The 22,741-nt window shown below is 36.4% G+C and overlaps 1 protein-coding gene across 1 annotated transcript in view; it reads left to right on the top strand.

The window, feature by feature from the left end:
* DDX10 (DEAD-box helicase 10) overlaps positions 1-22,741 on the top strand; it is a 253,969-nt gene that overhangs the window by 141,005 nt on the left and 90,223 nt on the right. The window contains exons 15-16 of the mRNA XM_041772524.1: positions 1,987-2,148; positions 13,069-13,125. Coding sequence (XP_041628458.1) covers positions 1,987-2,148; positions 13,069-13,125 — 219 coding nt within the window. The remainder of the gene's footprint in view (positions 1-1,986; positions 2,149-13,068; positions 13,126-22,741) is intronic.

The raw sequence follows: 22,741 nt of genomic DNA, 5'->3' as shown, positions 1-22,741 counted from the left end.
CGTATGTGACTTTACATTCTCTATTTACATGATTATTGTCCTTTTCTTCTGCTCCAGTGGAATGAGGGTAGCTACCTGAGGGAAGGTGTCTATCCACTTTGCTCACTACTCTGTCCCCAACACTGAGGATGGGGCCTGACAAATAATAAACCCATAAATTTATTGAATGAATGGACTATTTTCCAATATCCCAATAAAATAACACTTTTTAAGGTACTGACTATAATGTGTCACAGAAAACATCTACTCATCATTAATACAAATGTCGCATAAGCAGTCTGTATCCAGTGGAGTATGTTTCCTGGTAGCTGTGAGGTTAACAGACATTTGGATGTTACTTTGGGGAAGGGAGACCAGACTTGCAGCACTAAGAATATGGGGTAAAGTGGTATGAAAATTATGAAGGAAGAGTGCAGTTTAAAGTTGTTGGAAGTTGCAGAAGAAGCCTGTGGAATTGTTGATAAGTAATGGATCTTTATGAGATGGCTGGAAAGAGGTCAGCATCTGCAGCCAGCACGGTCAGAGTAGAGTTGTGTGACATCAGATGCTTACTGTACAGGAAGATGAGTGCTGGTAGTCTGATGAGGCTCCTCGCTGTGCTTGTACGTTTCACTGTGCAGCTTATACCAGTTTGCTTCAAGATGAGCATAAATCCTTAACTGTAAAATGCTTCACTGGAAACTTACTGTTGATAGGAGCCCTGTGTATGGCTGTGAGCCACACCGAAACTTCTGCTCTAAAGCTCTGAAAGAACTTCTCATGCAGCCCACAGAGACACAAACTTTTTTCATGTGGTTATAAAATAGGACTGAAGACTTAGAGTAGTGGATGGCATTTTTTCTGTCACAGCCGATCCCTTTCACTGCTTCTTCAGTGTCAGTGGCTGCCAGCATGGCTGCTAGTGCAGTGACATATGTGACCCCCATTCGCTGCCAAAATTCGAGACACTGTGGGAATCCCATCTTGAAGAGTGGCTGGTGACAGGAGTGAGAGGAAGTGACAAGAGAATGTTTTGTGCCTACACCTTCACTTAGCTTGCAGTTGAATTAGTGGCCTTTCAAAATAATGGCAGCTACTGCAATCCTCTGGCAACCAATTACTGGTTGAAAATAAGACAATAGGTTTTGTTTAAATTGTCTTGAGTTTTATACTGTTAGACCTGAACGATTATTGAGCCAAATGAACGTTTTAAAATTTTTTTTCAGTCAACGACACAGATGCCCAGAATGAAGTAATTTATTCAGGATTATGCAGTAGGCCTAGCAAAAAAATGAAGAGTAAAGCCAGATCAGTGCCCTAACTTCTGTGTTACCTTGTTCCTAACCATGAACTGTATGTGTAAATAGTGTATCTTTGAGCCAGCTCCTAAAATCCAAGCTAATTTTCTTCTGTGCTCAGTTATTTTAGTCTTTGTGTATAGTACTGATTGATGTGTAATTTATTGATCAATTTTGAGCATCTGATATGTGCCAGCTACTGTGCTGGGCTCTGAGAGTACATGAAGAAGATAGACAACTGCCCTCAAGGAGATTAGAGTAATTCTAGTCAGAGAAACAGGAAAATAAACAACACAGTAGGGTGAGAGAAGTGTTGGAGGTGCCGAGTAGTTGGTGGGTCCTGTTTGGGTCCCCCGGCTGTTTGGAATGGAGCTGGTAGAGCATACATTGCTTGGAATGGAGCTGGTAGAGCATAGCCCCTGACAAACACTCTTTGAGATTATGTTGAAGCAACCAGCTTCTCCTGCAAGGTATTTCATGACCTTTTCCTTGAATCTCACCGTCACTGGATTGTGGCAGTATCACTTCCTCCTCACTAGGACAGTCTTTGTAGGGGTTGGCTCACTTTAATTATAAAGTTTGTGAGAAAGCTTAAGAAATACAAATTGTAAGGCAGAAAGTGTGTAATGCACCATTTTGAAATCATGATACAAAGGGAAATGTTGATGTCCCCATCCCGCTCCACACTTAACCTTTTTCCCATCTGCAGTTACTTCAGCAGTGGCCACAGGTGCAGAAGTCTGTCTCCAGAGATGCCGAGGAGGAGGACAGTGCTGGTGGCATCAACTTAGATAAAGCAAAAGAAAGGCTGCAAGAAGAGGACAAATTTGACAAAGAAGAATATAGGAAGAAGATCAAGGCAAAGCATCGGGTAAGCTTTCCATCTTGAATTAATGCTGAGTGGGAGATCCCTGGGCGGCTCAGCGGTTTGGTCGGGTTCCCGGCATGGAGCCTGATTCTCCCTCCTCCTGTGTCTCTGCCGCTCTCTCTCTCTCTCTCTCATAAATAAATAAAATAAATCTTAAAAAAAAAAAAATTAATGCTGAGTGATGTTTAATATGTCCCTAAATATATCAAAATAGTCATTAGATGTTTATCAGTAACTGCATTACTTTCTTCATTGATTTCTTGAACACTTCTTTGTGGGTATTTTGTCATTTTATCTAGTCTCTTTCTTGCTTCTACTGATTGAGACTTTATATACTGACCGATTTCTGAGATCGTCGCTCAAATCTACTTTTGGTTGAGGTAACCCAAATAATATTAGTGATTTTTTTTTTAAGGTTCTGATTTTGAGACTAATGTTAATTTTACATGGAGCTGTAAGAAGTAACATACTCTCTGTATTACTCTCTCATCCTGTGTACTCCATTCTTATAATTGTTGCCATTTCAGGAATGTTATATAAATGAAGTAGTGTGATGTATAGTAGCTTTTTGGGATTTGCTTTTTATACTCCGCGTAGTTCTGTGTAGATTCACCCAGGTCGTCATGGGTGTCAGTACTTGGTACAGATGTACCACAAGTTGCTTACCATTTACCTAAGTAAGTGATATTATTATTTCCAGCTTCAACTGAATAGTTACATTTATTTCCATAGCAATTAGTTGATAATGTATGGAAGATTTACTTAGTGTATTTTTAAAAAGCTAGAAAAGAAGAAACCTTGTAAGAGGGCTGCTTCTGTAGAAGCATGTGCGCCGTTAGCCTTACACTTGGCAGTTTTCTGTTGTCCTTGAACTGGGCTACTGCATTCTGGTCACTCATGGCCTTATGGTCTTTTCACACTACTCAATTCCCACAAAAATGGACATTTCACTAGATAAATGGTTCAGTTAAGGAAATAAGACAGATTTACATTTTTAAAGACATTTCTATAGCATGCCCTTGAGTTGGTAAATGATTTCTGGGGAACACAGTGCAGTATCATGCCCAAGAATCACTGATGTAATGTAAGGTTCTGGGTTAAGAAATTTGCAAACCTTTGAATGTAGACAGAAGGATTCTTGTGGTTTTTTGACTCCTCTTTGACCTTGTAATGATTCAGTGGCTCAGTCAACTTTTATAGGCCAGCAATTCTCATTTTTTCTCCAAGGTTTGATGCAGCTTTGCAGTAGCACTTGATGCATAAGAAAAAGTAGACATTGAAGATAGCTGCAGGGGTGGAAATGAATGGTGAGAAAAATCCTTTTAGAAATGTGGGAAACAAATGAACCTCAAACATAGTTTGCAGTTGAGACTGTTATTTCAAAAACTAAACATTTTATGCATTGCTGTTTATTACAGTTCTTTAAATGGAAATTTCACACTAATTATTTGTTATTCAAATGTTTAATAATATTAAGAATGTCAGCAGTGTGTCACATTTCAGCTTACCGTCTACTTAGAATACTTATCCAGGGGAAGATTGAGCATAAGGACATTTTATCCTTTATTTTTAAGTTGTAGCCAGCAGTAAAGGAAACAGGAGGCATTTACATGATGTAAAGGCTTTCCCACTCCTGCCCTTTCTTGTCACTGCCCCCCCCCCCCATTCCTCCCCCATGTGTGGAAGTTACTGTATCTAGACTGTGGAATATTGTTACTGAAACCTTTAGAGACAATTTCAAATTGACTAATTGTACATTTATTATACAACATGTGCTAGGCTCCACCCTAGGCTGTGAAGATAGAATACTTAAAATACTTGGGTTCCTCTGTCCTTGGGAAGATTATAATTAAACCATAGTTAACTGTGGATCTTCTGTCACTGCACAAAAGCTTTTTATGCCTCTATTTTTTTACATCAACATTTTTGAAATGAAAAATATATTCATGTTCTAAAATCAAGATCATAAAAAAGCTAATGTTGAGACATCTACTTCTGTCCATGCCTGTTGTTCTTACTCATATCTACCCCCTCTAGGTAACTATTTTTATTAATTATTAACATATCCTAGGAGCACCTGGGTGGCTCAGTTGGTTAAGCTCCGACTCTTGATCTCAGCTCAAGTCTTGATCTCAGAGTTTTGAGTTCAAGAGCCACATTAGACTCTACTCTGGGCATGCAGCCTACTTAAAAAAAAAAAATTATTAACATATCCTGGCATTTCTTTATGCAAATGTGTATAAATAGAAATACAGAGTCTTATTTTTTCCCTTTGTTACAGAAAAGGTGAATATGCTATACGTAAATTGTCCTGCACATTTCCATTTTCACTTATTTTTATGCTTTTAAATCATTTGTACCATTGTTGAAAGTAGCATATTATTTTTAAACTATCTTTATGACTATCTTACAGCAAGGTTGAACAGAGCACTTTGGGCTAACATAGTTTTGAGAGACATTACAAGAACTTCACATACTACTGGTTTTGATGCCTCCATAACTAAAATAGACAAAAGGTCCTTTTAACAAGTCAAAGCTTGTTATTTTGTATGAAATAGGTATATTCTGCACAAGGTAACCGATAACCTGAGGTATACTTTCCATATCAGATGTTGAAAATATTATGTAGCCTGAAAAAGTGCAAGGAAATAACTAAAGTAGTCTTCTCTTTATTCAACTTCAATGTAAATGCTACCTGAGTCATATATGATTAATTTCTTGGTATTTGCATCAGTAAATTTATTACTTATGCATACATAAGTATTTGTGTATTAACTTAGAGAAAATTTCACATTTGAGCACTTTGGAATAATTAAGTTTATTGGTAGCATACATAAGACATAATACAGATGCTCAAATTAGTAATGCACCAAGCTGTCATGGACTGGATTTCTGCCTAGAAGGCACGGAATATTTTTTTGGCAAATTTGAGCATTTGACTTGTTTGGTGGAATGAGTCTTACTGTAAGGTGGAGTAATTAAATTTGAATCTTGAGTCTGGCATTGCCTAGTCCATTTGGGATTACCAGTCACCAGTGTGGACTGCAGTGTCTTGTTATGAAAATGAGCAAGTGGGAATGGGAGTTCACAGCCAATGGTCAGAGGGATCCTTTGGGTCCATGTGTATAAGGAGGACATGGGAATAAAATTACTCCTTGTTGTTTGGAAAATGGAATTTTAATTGGTCACCTTTACCTGTTGACAAAATGGATTCCTTGCTTGATGATTAGGTCTCCTTCTTGTTCACTTATTTTACAGTGGTTGCTAAAATTTAACTTAGAAACGAAGTATATTATTAACCTCACACAGATTATTTTATCTTAATTGCTTTACCTGAACATGAAATTCGTTTTGAAATCATATATTTTTTCTTAATTGAGGATATTACTTATTATAATGACAATTCTTAGTTCTTCTAGCATAAGGTTTTATCTTGGGCAAATATAATATGTTTCCTTTGAAATTGTCACTCATAATTTTGTCATTTCTATGGAAGAATATTGAGAAGAATTGTATGTCCCTAAAGAACACTTGAAATACTAACTTAGGCTCTAGGAATAAGCTGTACTTCATGAAGATAGAAAAAGATGAAGAAACTTTGACAAAAAATTATAAGGAAGGGATGTGCCTGAAAAAAAATTTACATATAAAAAGAAAACTACAAAAATCTATATTTCTAAAAAATATGTATCCGTTTTAGGAGTTTTCATAAGCTTAGAAATGTTCTTTTAGCATCTTTATTTCATGACTGTTTTTTGGTTTCAGAGGATAATATGTTAATGTATATGTGAATTTTGTCTTAATGATTCTGTTTGAAAGTAGTCATTTGCTCCTGTTCTTTAAAATGAACAGCTTTTGGGCGGCCCCGGTGGCTCAGTGGTTTAGCGCCGCCTTCAGCCCAGGGTGTGATCCTGGAGACCCGGGATCGAGTCCCACGTCAGGCTCCCTGCATGGAGCCTGCTTCTGTCTCTGTCTGTGTCTCTGCCTCTCTCTCAATCTCTGTCTCTCATGAATAAATAAATAAAATCTTAAAATAAAATAAAATGAACAGCTTTTTGCACCTAGTTTTGATTGGACACAGTCTTTTAGGTGTAGAACTCAGCTGTTCAGTTTTTTCCTATGTGCTGATATACCTATTCTTGACTCATAACATTCATCTAGCAGATTTTGAAAACCGTGTAATTTCTGCTGTGACTCAAGCAAATATCTTTGCCCTAATGATTTAGAAATGGAACAATAAGAATTTTAACTAGTTTGCAAGAAATACAAAACCATTATGGCATCACTGGTAGTAGAATTTTAGCTGCTGCTGGAGCTCTGAGCTCCTCACTCTGTGGACTTCAGGCCCTTGTGTACCTGCTGTGGGTCACTGAGTCAACAGTGTTCTTTATCTCTGTGAGGCTTCTTTGCAGCCATTTAACCACTTTTTTTTTTTTTTTTCCTGAGACCATTCCAGTCTTCAGTTTTCCCTGGCAGCATACAGGTGGCTGTTCTTAACTAGGCCTGTTACTGTTTTATATACTGAACCTCTTGAAACCACATATCAGAGCTAAGATTATAGTAGGAGCTATTATCTTTGCACAGAAGACCATTAGTAAGTAGTACATTGTAAAGGCAGAACCACTACTTTTGCATAGAAACAGGGTGTGTTTTCCTATAATTCAGTCAGAACTCTGAAAGGTGGGCTGTGGATCACATCACTGAAAGGTGTCTTTAATGGAGTGAAAATCTGCTTTGTGTTATGTGTTATCATTCATAGCTCTGAAAGATGACTGTATTTAGTGTGATAATATTGGCTAGAACAGCTGGGAGTGGAGAGGAGCAGTACATCAGGAAGTTCTCTTTCATTCCCTTGAAATTTGCTTTGAGTGCTTTATCCATTTTGGATTGTGTGTTTCGATAACACAGCCATGTCAAGATGCGGCTCCGGACTGCTTGCAAAGATGATACAGTACTGCTCTGGGTCCCACTTAACTACTAGTATGAACAGCAGATAGGAAAGAATTAAAGGGACTTTGTAAAAAAATCTATTTCACCTTTGTTTTTGTTGACACAGAATTTAGTTTTCATGGAATCCAGATACCTCAAACCTAAATGTATATGAGAGTCAAGAGGGAGGGAAGTAGTCCTCAGGCGTCTTAGAATAGTAGTAACAAGAACATTGATAGTAATAAGCAGTTAGTTGATTGGGCGCTGTGCTAAGTGCTTTGTATGTATTACTGTATTATGTGCTAACAATTTCTGTAATTTGAGCTAGCCTCAAATTACAGGTGACAACGCAGACGTAGAAGGATCAGGTAGTTTGTCTAGTAACAAATAACAGCCCTGGGACTCTTAACCCCAAAGTCTTTGTTTTTCACACTATCTTAAACCATCAGGCATTCTCTTAAATGCTGACTCTGAAACAGTGAGTGAAAGGGTTGGAACAGGAGTGGAGGATTTTGAGGAAGGAATGACAAATAATGGAAATTATTCATGTTTCCAGAGCAAGGCCATTGGTGTCAAATAAATTAAGGGATAAAGTAAGTGTTGTGATTAATAGCTTAGTTGAGGACCCAATACTAATAATGCCTTTGCCTGAGTGTTCATTGAATATAAAGTTACTAGTACTAGAGTCCGTGTTTAAGTAGCTATGAGTCTTAAAAGCCTAAGGCATTGTCTGAGACTGGTCTGGCTCAGATGACCTAAAGAAACTTTTACTACTGTTAGAAATGTCATCGTTAGGATAAAGGACTGAACATCTGGTGCTTAACTCTTAAATAGACTTTATGAATAAAGTTTATTCACAGAGGAGGAAAAGAAATCCTCTTCCTATACATCCCTAACCCCCTTTCAGTTTCAATCTTTCCTTACTACCACCATTACAACATGGTGTACTCTAAGAGAAGAGGCAGCCTGTTACTATGGAACCTTTGCCTGTAGTTTGGAGCTGTCTGCCTGGGAGGTATCTGTTTTTATTTCCAAGAGCTTACAGCATCTTGTGATACTCAGTTCAGCTTCTTGGTGCATGGGCCCTCCTTCATATACAGCATCCAAAATAAGACTAACAAAATACTCAAAATTGCAAAGATCTTATCAACTCTGTGGCAAGGTCTTGAGATATTTATAATGTCTGTTTTTTATTGTTAAGTAAAATGGGATTATGGGATTTTTTTTTGAAACACCATATAATGTTTGAGAGGCAGAGTGGTGGTTGTTAGATGGGTGGTCAGTAGACGCTGGGTTTGAGGAACAGGGACAGAGTTTGGTGCTAATGTAGTGAAGAGGTCTCACAAGGCTAGGTCGTAGACTACAAAGACCAGGGGCAAGTAGGAAGCTAGACTGCTGATCCCTAGAGCTCACCGTGGGGTCTAGCACATAGTAGCTCAGCAAATGTTTGAAAGAATAAATTAGTGTTTCCACATACACTTATTTTTCTTCCTGTCTTCATATCCTTTTTGGAGTTATTACAGATTTATATACAGGAGATCAATTTTTTATGTCATTCTCCTGAAACTGTGGAATAGGGAACAGATCAGAGAACCTTGCTTTGTTCTGAGTCCTTGGGAAGGATTTAGGTTAACTGGGGTTTTGTTCTCGGAGGGCAGGGGCTGTCTTCCGGGCCACAAATCCTTGTAATCAGTCTTTTCCTCACTTTCATTGACCTAGTTTTCTTCCCTGAAGAGAGATTCCTGTGCTCCTGAAATAAGAGTAGATGTCTCCTGTTTTCTGTGGCAGCTGGGAAATCAGTTCCTCACCAAAGTAACACAGCTGCCTGAGAGTCAGTCATTCAAACAGCTCATGCTTCCCCCACCTCCTGAGTTATGTTTCCAAATCTACAAATTTCCAAGATTGCCATAGAACGAAAATGATTTAAATACGTAGCTTTGACTGCTGATAACATTCATACTTAATGGCATTTTCTTTTCTGGAAGCTAAGGACCTATAGTTGTAAGAAGCCAAAAGAAGTGTGATAACATCTATAAAGGGAGTGTTTTGTACCTTGAAATGTGATTTCTCTGTTTTCCTAACCCTTGCAAATTTGGTTTCTATTATTGAATTTCATGCTCTTCTTACATTTAGTCATTTGTAGCGTGGTAGGACTGAAGATACAATTTTGCCTTCTTTTTGTGTGGCATCAAATAGCTTTTGGTACCACTCTGTCCTTAAAAATGAAATAGGAAAATAAAGGGTTTAAAGCATTTGAGCCACATAAAATTAAAGGGGAAGGAGAATCTCAATTATTAAACCTAATAAAATTAAATTATATTTGCCCCTCAAGTCATTGTACACCAACTCTTTGTCTTTATGTCTTGTCATTTATAACATCTATAATTCATATATATATTTTTTTTAAAAGTTAGTTTTTTCTGCACTTTCTTCCTATGTTCATTTTCTAAATTTTGGATTACCATAAATTCTACTTCCTGTTTTTCTCCTCTGTTTGAAGACTAATGTTTATTCCTTCATCTTTTCACATAGAGCAGTACCATAGCTTTTTAAAATAAGAAAAATTTTTTTCTAGCTTTCCTTGTGTTTCACTCAGTATTGAAAATTATTCTTATTTGTAATGAAGTTCTGTGTGATGTTCACTTCCTATTTTCAAGGTTTTAGCTATCCTTCATCCATCCAGGACTTGTGGTAGAAATCTTACAAGAAAAAATTAACCTATTTGCATGCACATGTGAGTTCTGATAGTTAAAATTGGAGATTTGTAATGTCTCTCATTGTCTATAATAGATTAATACTGGAATTTTCTATAGCAGTGGGGAATTATCAGTATATTTTTTTAGCTAGGATTAAAATGGCTAGATGAAAAGTCCTAGAGTAGAGATTACGTTTACTGGTATTGATAGGGCTTTTCCGATTTGAACATATTGAGGTTATTCTTTGGAACTTTGAAGTGCCATTTTCCGATCCTCTAATGTGTTGAGAGAAGGTCAATTACTGAATAATTACAACAAAAATTTTTGTGACTGTTAAATAAATGTTTTTCCCCCTGCACAGAAGGTTGGCAAAAACTAATTAGATAATGTCCACAAAATGCTATCAGGAAAAAAATATGCTATCAAGATGAAAAGACCCATACGGTAGCAGGCCATTATTAATAAAAGGAAATGGAGCATTTGTCTTAAACATATTGATAAGATAAAAACACTATGCATCCACAAAGCAAGTACACTTTCTAATGGACTAGATAGACAGTGGTGAAGAGGTGTGCTGGAGATGAGGGGGAAGGTGTTGGCTCCGTAGACCCAGTTTTAGTCTCAGTTTCATTCACTGACTGGGTGATTTCAGGCCAGTTACTTAATCCCTTTGGTTCAGTTTTTTTTCCATCTGTAAAATGGGAAAAATAATACTTCAAAAATTTTGTTAAATGGTTTCAAAATATATGTAAAATGCTAGCATATTGCTATTTAATTCAGAGCTATTACCGTAGTAAGAAAATAATAGTAATAATGTGTTAGTGGACACAAGTTTTTTTTTTTTTTTTAACAAGTTCACTTTCATTACTGTTTTATACAGCTGCATCTCATGTAGGTATAGTTTTAAAATAACTTTAAGCGGTGCAACTCTTGAAAGTCACCATGACCTTTTAGAATAACAGTAAATACTGCTCTGGTTAATGTTACCTTCCAAAACCTGAAAACTTATTTGTAGAAAATAGAAGTATAGAAGTGTGTGTGTAAGAGAGAAGAAAGATTACAAATAGCTGATAGTCTATGGATATTAATATAACTAAATGTAACTATGATCAGTTGTCAATTCTTTTAATATTTTGCTACTTTCATCTATTCCTATAATCTGCTAATGCTAATACAAAATCAGTAAATGCTGGACTTCTATAAAAAATTTGATTGCAAATATTGAGAAACTGCCATCCATGAACTTTTTTTCCTCCTGAGGAAGGGTTGAGAGTATTTTATTTTAGTGGCAGAACCACTCTCAGAAGCCTGTCAGAGAACCAGGTCAGGGGTGGTGTGGGGTAATAGCAACGGCATTCATTGGCTGCTTGTTAAAAATAATACCAGGTATTATTTCCTCTATTATTAACGTGTCATCTGTTAAAGTCTCTAAACCCTGACATTTTAATTTTTCTTGGATTGTATTGGAAAAAACCACTAGACTTGACACACGAAGACCCAGGTTAGAGAACAGTCCTGTCACCTCATCAGCTTCTCACAAAGAGTGAGCCATGTTCTGAGTTCTTGTTCAGCGTTCCTTTTCCTCTGACCTTGGTCCTGGGACTTCCAGTCTTTAGAGTGTTCCTCCGTATAATTGCACATTGTTTAAGTTTTACCTGCCCTTTTAGTTTTATGTTTTATTTGGAAGTCAAAGGGATATCCATTTTCTCCAAAAGTGGGTTAAAAAAAGAATAACAGAAAGGAATAATTTAACATGATGCATTATTTAGGGGTGTGACACATTCATAGTTGCCATGTGAGTGTGAATTTTTGTTAGCTTCCCTTAGAATTTAGCTCTCCTGCTGTGCATTTCGGAGCTCTAGAAACTGAGTTGGTAAGCTCTGTGGAACCCCCATCTCTTTGCAGTAATTATTATTTAATCTCTTTTGAGACTTTCAACATTTATGTTCTCAGTTTGTCGTAAAGGAGTCTATAAACCTAGATGAGGAGGATAGTGATAATTGGCTACTGTCAATGCTTGGAGCAACAGAGAGGCCTCAGGTCTGTCTTCAGAGTATGCGTTAGAATTGGCTTTTGAATCTGGAGAAGGACATCTCCAGATGTTGTATGTATTTATGTTGTATCGGTACAACATAATGATAATGACAGCCCAGATTCAGAAAACTTGTTAATTTTCAAATCAATAAATGTTGTAATAGTGAATCATGGTCATAAAAGGAAATTACTTGTTGTTTACTCAGATTTTACATTGACCTAGCAGTTCATTAAAATTTTTTACGAATAAAATAGTTATGAACTTTGGATTGAGTCTAGCCTTTTTGTTATTTCAACACTTTGTTTTTGGAGAGAGAAATAGTTTGTTTTTTTTTTTAATTTAAAACAATTGTTTTTGGGGTGTTTGGGTGGCTCAGTTGGTTAAGCATCTGCCTTCAGCTCAGGTCATGATCTTGGGGTCCTGAGATTGAGCCCTGCATTGGGCTCCCTGCTCAACAAGGAGTTTGCTTCTTTCTCTGCCTCTGACCCTCCCTCCTACTCATGCACGTGTGTGCGTGTGCACGTGCTGTCTCTCAAAATCTTAAAAAAAAAAAAAAACAAACCCCAACATTCTTTTCAACTTTAGCTGGGTTGTTTCATTTTGACTTTTAATGTTGTATACACTGATTTTTTGCTTCTAAAAATGTTAGTTTTGCATTTTCTATTTTATGATCATTGGAAAACTAATGGGGCAATTAATTATACAGCAATTTAATAGAAATAACATGCTTTATAAGAATGATCTTCCATTGTTTTTTTGTTTGAGAAAATGTTGCCACTTTTCTAAGAACAGATTTCATATCCTTATAAATTTTCCTTTTAGAGGAGAAGGTAAATAGTCACCAATGGATTTTTTTCCCCTATTTATTCTAATAGCTGACATTGACTATATACCAGTCATATCTCAGACATTATCTTAAGCACATATGTATATAGTATCTTATATAATTCTTATACCAATTTTATGAACTGTGTGCTCCTGTTATCTTCATGTTTCAGTGAGAAAACGAATTACAAAATATAAATAAGTTGCCCCAAATTACAAAGCTGGTAAGTGGTAGAACTGTGATCTGACTCCAGATCTGTTTGACACATACTTAACGATTGTGATTACTTATGCCAAACCCATTGTGGACACTCAGTAAATATTTATTGAAATATGAATGTCAGTATCAGTTGACTTTAAAAAAATGAAGAATGTGTAGTTTGATTTAAACGTAATAACAGAGGTTTACGTGCTTCTGATTTCCCCCTCTTGTTGTAGGAGAAAAGACTGAAGGAAAGGGAAGCCAGAAGAGAAGCCAGTAAGAGACAAGCAAAGGTAAGTGTTGATATTTTTTATGAAAAAATTGTTTTAAGATTGAATGGGATTTAAATATTCTGCTTTTCCATATGCATGATGTTCGTATTGGATATAAGTCCATGTGTGCCTGTCATTTACTTTCTCCTTTTCTTCCCTCCATAAAGCATGTTGAAAAATACATAAGATAATTTGCTTATTGGCCATTGCCCTTCTATTCACATCACCTTTTTCCATTATATTTTCTGCCTATTAAATATGGGGAATGGTTTAGGACAAGCTTGACAGGATTTTAAACTCTGCCATCTTTTGACTAGGCAGACAGCTATGTGGACCCAGCTCAATAATGGATATCTCTGAAAGCACTGGTTGCTTCAACTCCTGAGATCTAGGGGAAAGCAGTCTGTATTATATGCCTTCACTATATTCTGTAAACAAAAATTTTCAGCAAGTATATACGCACAGTATCATTCATATATGTGCATGTATACACTTCTTTCTTTAACAAAATTAAGATCATACAATGTGAACACCACCCATGTGAACATATAATATTTGGCTGTTGTGTTTCACACTGAGAAAGGCTCAGCTTCTACATGCTGAGGGCATTGAGTACAAATGATTTCCTAGAACCAGGACCCGGTAACATGTCATTTCTCATGCCGTGTCTCATTGTGCTATGCCTGCCTTAGCCATGATTTTTTCTTGGCAGTTAGCAAAGATCCGACTCCCTCGAGTAAGCCCATAATATTCTTTGTCATTTTTTCCGTGCTGGCCATAGCACTTACAGAGCAAGTCAGAGATGATAACTCATTTTATAGTTCTGAAGTGGGAAGCAATTACTCTGCAGTGTAAGATGAAAAGACTGCTTATATTCAGTATTAAATATCACTCTGTCTTCAAAGGTGCCCAAAAACGAGAGCTATACTGTGTGCGGCCTGACTGCGAAATCAGGTGGTGGATTCTGCATATGCTTTTAAAATACAGACGTGCACTGTCATGGCATAGAAATTACATCTAAGGGGCTATAGTGGAAAAAATTTAAATTTAAGAAGGAAACTTTAAATCTAATGAAAGCATTTGATATTTATGAATATTTCATGTTCAGCATAAATCTAAACTTATTTTATTTCACTAAGAAGCTCTCTCATTTCTGCACGGAAAATTATAAAATGAAAGATGTGTAATCTGGAGCTAGAAGAAAGCCTGCTTACTGTATTGCCCTTCTGTATATTCCTGCATATTTGTGTATATTCCTAAGATGGTTAGTTGTATTCTTGTTGACGTTGTATCCTTCACCTGTGTAGTGGTAAAAGTCATGAATTATTCTCACCAGTGAGGCTGCTTCTTGTGCCTCTTCTTTTATCTTCCTATAAATTGGCATATATATTTGGTTTTGATACTTTGCCAGCTGGGACATAAACAAAAACTGGTAATGGCTGTCAGTTTATTTTTTCCACTGGGGCAGATTGCTGAAGTGAACTCCTCAAGCCAAGCCCACTCTTCCACTTCTTACCCCCTTAAAGGTTTGTCATCTTTTTGTTCCTGACATCTAGGAATGAGGACACCTCATTCTGTCCAACCACTAAGGTTTGTACTGGAAATACGGAGAAGAGGCTCTGCAGCTACTATGGCTGTGCTGCTAGGCCAGGAGCCCTCAGTAGACAGAGGCTGTCTGATTGCTCACTGGTGGCACCTGTCTTGTAAGAATGATTTTAGCAGAGAGATGAGTGGCCAGGTTGTAGCCAGGACTCAAACATTTCATGAGACACCAAGAACTGGCAGCAGTGACAGATTCAGGCTGACTGGTGGAGGCCCAAGGAATTAGCTTGAATCAACCTGTTTGCACCCCACTTCTTTTCAAATGAAAGTGGCAGGATGAAGACTCCCATGGCTTTTCAGGTGCCCCTTTGGAAACAGACCCACAAAATATTATCTGGAGCAACTGTAAAAAGGGGTGATGGCCTTATTTTCTGTGATGTCTAAGAAGTACATGGTGCAAATTATCAGGTGTCCTTACTGTCTTTATGTATGTGCTTTAAATGATAATTTAATTTTATCATCTCTTTAATATATTTCCACATAATCATGTGTGACTTGTGGCTGTGCCTTCTGAGGCACTTTGATCAGCTTCAGGCTAGAGCATCTTTCAATTACTGAACCTATAGGATATCCACAAGATGCCTTAGTGGTGAAAGGAAGTGGTCTTTGCAGACCTCCTGTACCAGGATGTGTAGTCTTACCCGTTTAGATCTCTGTAAGGAGTCAGTGTACAGCAGCTGACTGTGAGAAAGGGACACTCCCATGGCCTATCTACCTCGTTTTGTGCTTCATTTGGCCGATATCATATTACCTGAGGAGGAACATAGAAGACACAGAATATTATTTTTAATTGGGGAAAAATTTTCAAATGAAAGTTGATGGATTTGTCTTTATTTCACAAAAAAGTGAAGGCTTAATGATAATGTGAAATTTCAGTTTTATAAGTGACAGTTGGGAGTTATCTCTTCTGATATATAGAAAGTATTCCTAAGAAACATTGCTTTGAAGATGGAATACAGTGAAACAAAGTTGAATGAACCTCTCAGGAATCTGATGCTACTTTCAGTGAAAAGAAAGATCTAAGACTTGCATGGAGAATGTTATGTGCAGTGTCAAGAGTAAGAGAAACATGAAATTGAAAGTTTTGAGGTTTTCTGGGTACTCAATACTTTGTGATCCTGAAGATAGAAGTCTTTCGAGTATCAAAACTTTGTTTAGCAGAGAAATATTTGAACTGCAAAATGGACTTTTACTTTACCAAGATGTTGTATGTTCTTATAACTTAGAAATTTTAAAATGAGATGTGACAAAAAGAAGTTACAGCAATGAGCAGTAGATCACATTGCTCTTCAGGTTCAGGAAGATCAGGTTCCAGTAGTCCTGGAAATACAGCTTCACCTTATTCTTCAGGTAGATTTCCTCAGGTCATAAAGTGCTTGTACCAAACTCTGATGTCTGGAATGATTTTGTGGAAATGTAAAGAAAGGAACAACAGTGCTGAAACTTGAGGAAGTAGATTCCCAGAAATATCTCTGTGTTATGCTGCTTTTGAAAAGAAAGTAGAATTTATTAACCAAGGAATTTATTAACCAAGTATAAGTTTGGTGAACCAAACAGAATGTGGAAGAACAGAGTAGGAAGCAGCTCAGAGGCACTTGAACACTAAAATATTACGTGTTGCTTGAATATATTACACATGCTTATAGTTGTTATTTTTTAAGCATGGGGAAAATTATATTAAAATAACTAAAATGATGTTTTGTTTTGAGGTTGAAGTTTTATACTCATAAACTTGAGCTTACTTTTCTCTGTTTTTTATTGCCTTTTTTTCATTTTAGTGACCCTGGGACACTTTATTTATTTGCTTTACAAATGGTAGACTTTAGGAAACAGTTTTTTGGATATGTAAGGTAGTCTTAGTTCTTCGAGGATATAGGATCCAAAGACGTAGGAGTTGTGTAAGTTTAGGATGTGAGTAGACCTGAGACTTGGTATTCTAATCTGCTGGTCTGTCATATCTTTTTTTTTTTTTTTTTTTCTGGCCACTAATAGTTCTATACAGCTAAGCTGCATTTATTCATTCTGCGAGAATGTTCTTTTTTTTTTTTTTTTTCCCTTTGGCTTTGGAATGTCCTTTTATTTATGAAATAATGATTTTAAAAATTGTCATTGACAAAGTAATAACCCTGTTTCAATCCTTCGAAATCTCTTTTGAACTTTTCCTGGTCCCTGACATTTAAGAGTGTGGCTTCCACTGAAGCGCTCTAGTGGTTTGAGTTGTTAATAGTACAGTGAGTGCCTAGGTGTTTTATGGACCTATTTGGGGCAGGATCCTGGGCTACCATTTTGACTTCCATCTGAGCCACTCCATTTTTTCCTTCATGTATATACTAGGGTTCCAGGGGACCTTTTGTTTGGCTCTCCTTAAATACCTACATTCTTAATATCAAATAAATTAAGTCTAGAAGCAAGTAAATGACTTACCCCCTATCCCTGGCTTCCTTGGTAGCAGAAATGGTATGCATCCTCATTCCCTGCTACTGCTCCATGCTGCTTCGGTATGTTACTTTTTACCCCTTTTATTTTGTATTATATACTTTATATTATAATTATATTTTATATTATTTTTCTTAAAAACAAACCTGATTTATGTACACTTATGTATGTAGGCTAGCAGCTCTTCATAGAAAATGTTCACAGCAAATCTGTGAAGAGAGAACTTTGTGCTGACACTAGGAAGTAGGCCATCCCCATGTTGCTGGGTGACCCCTGAAGTGTCTTTACCCCTTCTGGCTTCTTACAATGTGTAAAATGAAAAGTGTATCTGTCATAGTCCCTTTTAATCATATTTACATTTGTGGTCCCATATAATCTCAATCTGAGCCGAGTTAAGTAACAAAAAGGTATGCATTGTACTCAGGACAATTCCAATGTGGGTCCTCAGCCTTTCTCAGCATTTGTGGAGAACTCTTGTGTTTTCTCTCACATCTTACTGTAGGCCTATTTGCTAAAGGATTCTTTCCTTACGGAGCTACAGATAGATGTTCATTAATGTTGGTAATGGTCATTCCTAGGTCTTAAACCTTTGCATTTATTTCTTTTTGGCAGTGTTTTATTTTGACTGATACCAAATTAAAATTTTTCATCTTGAGGGGAAATTTCTCCTCATTCCATATATTTCATATAACCCTGTGCACACACAGCCCCCATTTTCCCTTTTCCTGGCATTTCATAGTATTGGAATTTACTGGTCTCTTTCTTTGTTTCTAATACGGTTGGGATTTCAAGGGCTGTAGGGGGTCAGTTTATTTTAAACCAAACAATTTTTGATAAAATTAAAAACAAGATAATGGAAACATAAATTTGTTTTTAGTCCCAGTTCCCAGAGAAAGAAAAGGTCCTCCCTGAAAGTAAATTGCTCTTATATTTGAAGGGGCTGAACCCTTCTAAGCTCCCCTTTGCTGCCCTGATATAGTCACTTATTTAATGGTGCCCTTAATGAGTGGTCCTCTTTCTCTGAGGAAAGTACTCAAATAATATTTTGTTTTAATGCTATAAGACCCATTATGCTTTCCTTCTACTTTTTAAATAAACAACACAGAATCTTTTAGATAACATGCTTTTTTCCTTTTAATATCTAAGTCAGCAACGAATACTCAAATAGATTTAGCTTTTATTGTGATTCTAGGGTTGGTTTGGTTTGCATGGATATTACTATAATGGCTCTTTTCTTTACTCTTATTTCCTCCCCTCCCCACAGCTTGTACCCTCCCTTCCCCTTCTCTTTCTTTGATAATGAAGAAGGGGATTTAGTAATCCCCTTTGAACTTTTAACCCTCCTGGATCACTTAACAGATGCTTTCAGTTCCTTTGTCAGAGAATTGTTCTCCAGTCAGATGGGAAAGTGCAGGTCATCATACCTTCCATCATGGTGAATACAGGCTGTTCTTTTAAGACTCAACTTCTATGTCCTCCCTTTTATGAACACTTTTTTACCACCTCAGATAAAATGGATTTCTGCTGTTGTAACTCCCACTTCAGTCTCCCATAGGAAGCATCTGATGGTCTACGGTACTTACCTGGGCACATGTTTGCCTTTCCTGTTCAACTCTAAGTCTTATCCTAGTGTCTCCATTGCAGTGCTTGTTTCCTGATAAGCACATGATAAATGTTTGAATGAATGAGTGGGTGAATGAATGACTTTATGGCCACAGGGCACAGACTTAAACATTCTTCTAAAGTATATTTTATTGCTGTAGAATATATATAAGATTCACTCTTTCATCCATCTTTAAGTGCACTGTTTGGCAGTTATGTTCATATTGCTGTGCAACCACCACCAACAACCATTTCTAGAACCTTCTTATCCTGGACAAAAAAAATCTCTGCCCATGAAACATTAACTCTCCATTCCCCCCTGCCAGCATCCTCACCCCAGGAAACAAACCTCTGAAGAGAAGACTCTTATACTGCAAATCATTTTTCAAGTGAGGAAGTGAAGGGTTTTTGTGAATAGGTGATTCTTCCAAGATCCTATGGTTAAATAACTGGCTAACCCCAGGTGTCTGGATGCTTATGTGTGTGTGTTTTCATTCTACCTTACACTCGCTTCCCTCCAAATACCAAAGAGCACTGCATGTCGTTTAGAATTTTATTATATTTATTTTAAGGTGTCATGTATAAAAACGTAACAAAAGCAAGTTATTTAATATTATACTCAGTCACATCTCAACACTTATTAAAGATTGTGACATAAGTAATACTGAAAATTTCAATAGCATCAATGTTAAATTTATCAAAAAGATTTTTGTAAAGAATATCTCCCTTTTTTCTGTAGAATGTATAGGAATTGTAATAGGAATGTGAGTTTGGGGTACAATTTTTATGGACATTGTAAAACATAATAGTAATTGGTGGCTGCTGTCATTCATTGTGTGCTGTGTTGCAAATACTGTGATTAAAGGTTCTACATGTGTTATTGCTTTAATCCTCACAAATAGCACTGTAAGTTAACTGGTATTATTATCTTCATTTTGTAAATGAAGAAATTGAGGCTTGGGAAATTTATGCAACTTTATGACGATTTTGAAGCTAGGATATGGCAGAGCCTAGAGTCAGTCTGCTTTACAGGACTTCAGGGCCTTGACATTTAAAGCATTGGGCCGTACTGGCATCTCACTTCCAAGGCAGTAAGAGCATAAGGAATATGAAAATCTTAAAAGCTAAAGCAGACATTTCAGGTAAACAGATTTTTCTCCTGAAATCCCTCTTTTTATCTACATTTAGTTCCATCTTAGAGTAGGTACTAAGAAACAGAACCATTGGCAGATACAGAATACCGTTGATTTCCTAGTAGTTTCTATAAATCACCATAATCCTTTACCATTATTTTTAGCCATGGAGAACATGCCATATTCTCCTTTACTTCTTTTATATAAGCTTCCCTCTCCCTGGGTGGTCCTCACCTTCATTGCTTCTTCCTCCTAGCACTGTTTCCTTTTTGAAGCCTGTCCTGCCCTCTTCAGGCAGACTTAGGCATTTCTTTCTGCTCTACTATACCTTTTGTATATTATTTTGCCTTGATTCTAATCTAAATGGTTTTTGTCTTTCTCATTGTAACTTGTAAACTCTGAGATCAGCCACTGAGTTTTTTTGTAGTAGCTGGCACATAGTAAATGCTTATAAATTTTTTATTGAATCAAGGAAATGCAGGCATATTTATTCTTAAAGTTAGCATTTACATGTTAATGCTGTATCATCACAGGCTCCTTAAAACCCAGGGGCTGGATTACATAGAATACAGTGGAGTTGCACCATGCTCATTTAAATTTGTGCCAGATGGGGTGCACCCATGACCCCCAGGGCTCTTCAGATTGCTGCTCCTTTCCTCCCCCTTCTTGTGTGTTCATTACCACTACAAACAAATCCATTAACTTATACTAAAGTTATAGATTTTAATATTAAAACAGAATGTAACAAATTGCAGGTAGTTCACATCCAGTTAGAATATTTGACGAATACTGTTTGCTAAGCATTTAATATTATCTTACAGGTTGAAATGTCCTAACATGTACCTAATAGTTTTCATTTTCTTCCCTTCTTTTATCTAAACTTAGAATATACATAGCTCCTATATCTTACTGGTGATAGACGCATAGACTGCAGTAGTTTGATCCTGATTTTCACCTTGCTTGCTGACTTTGGAGCTTTAACCTCATAGAATTTGTGACTTTATACTCTGTCAGGTAGTACCTTGCTTGTAAATTATTTGTTTATTGACCAAAATAGGGGATTCTGTTAAAACTTCTCTGTTGGCAGTGTCATGGTGAATATTGTATTTGGTGGTCTTGATCATGGTTTGCCTGAGTAATTACAATCTACTTCAAATGTGGTTAGACCGTGAGAAAGCTAGGACTGAGTCCAGGTGGAAAGCTAGAACTCAGTTCAGGTCTGTCTCTATCTCCTAATTCATAACCACTGAGAGCTGTGCAGTGGATGTTAAGATTAAGGGTGATCATAAACCTGTACTTTGCAAGCTTTAAGCCCTGAGAACCAGAAGAAAATTTTCAAAAAACAAGTTAGACTTGTTAGACTTGTTGCTTTTAAACTTGCAATTCAATACCAGGTTAATTTGAGACAATTTTTGAGACAGAATTTTAATACCTATTTCAGGTTTTCTTATAGTACTCCTTAAAGAATGTTGTTTCTTTTATAAAACTTGCAAAGTAAATGTTATGTATTTTGGGAATTTATTTAAATATTCAAATTTCTAACATTTTGGGAAATGTTTGAATAAGATGCTAAAAAAGCACTCATGTACTCATTCTTTCTTATACATATATGTATATATATTTATATTTATATATGTGTGTGTGGTTATATAGGTACATATTTATGTACATACATATTATCCCTTCCTGTATATTATAAATAATTGTATTCTTAAATGTTTTGATGGTCTCTGCTAATTTGGGTGGTCATTTAGGTACATATTAGTACTTTAGGACCAAGTTCAGATTGGACCCAAACAGATCCAGATGGATCAGATTGGATCAATCTTTACGATGCCCTTTATGCTTGGTTGTGCTTTATTCTTAATCTCAAGTTATAGATAATTTGACATTTATATGCTTGAGCTGGTGTTTTTTTTTTTTTTTTTTTTTTTTTTTTTTTTTTTGAGCTGGTGGTTTATAGAAACATCTCTGACAGAATAGATTAACTGCATCTGAATCATTGTGGTCAGCTGGTAATTGGGTGATCATTAACACATGCCCTACTTTGTGGAAACTGTTGGTGAGCATGTGTATATATGTGTGGCCATAATAATTATGGAGGCTGATGCTTAGAATCATCGACCCATATTTTTATATATATTATCATTCACTAACTTTGCTTGGCTGTTACTCAAGCTGTTAGTATCTGTTGGGAGATTATACCATCAAAATTTCTTACAGTATACAAAAATCTCAAATTACTGGGGAAAAAAAGTACATGTGGGTCCTTTTCTCCTTTCTTGTTAAGATTTTGCTTCACAACTCAGAATTCTTTCATTTATACTAGGAAATAGAGAATACCATAAATCTTGATTTTTAATGATTCTCAGTGTGATACAAGAATCTCTGCGTTCTCTATGCTATTACTAGAGATTTTTTCAAATTCTTATAAATACTCAACATTGGCTATCCCAAGAATGAATACATTTATTATAATTGCTTGAAAGTACGTAAAAGCTGTTAAGATGATCAAAATACGAATTTATATTGCTAAATTGTCTTTTCTTAAATGACACACCAAATGTAGAATTGCCACCTTATACATGGTTTTATGTTAAACGCCCTCTCTTATCAGGAGAGATGGATTAATAAACAGAATGGTGTGTAAACAGCATCAGCCATACTTGTAACTCTTAGAATTTAAGACCATTAGTGGCAGGCAGAACAGGGAGGAAGAGGATGCCGGTATTTCTTAACAAGGAGGCTGTTCCCAGTCTTTTAAATGAGGAAGTTGGGAAAAGGGAGTAACAGAAATGAAAAAGAAAATGGGGATAAGTTTTATGTTCATTCCTAAAGACTGTTCCTCATTTTGGAATTGGGAA

This window comes from Vulpes lagopus, chromosome 10 (assembly GCF_018345385.1).
Source record: "Vulpes lagopus strain Blue_001 chromosome 10, ASM1834538v1, whole genome shotgun sequence".
Lineage (NCBI taxonomy): Eukaryota > Metazoa > Chordata > Mammalia > Carnivora > Canidae > Vulpes > Vulpes lagopus.
Note: the sequence above shows the minus strand (reverse complement) of the source record. Positions and strands in the feature narration are given on the sequence as shown.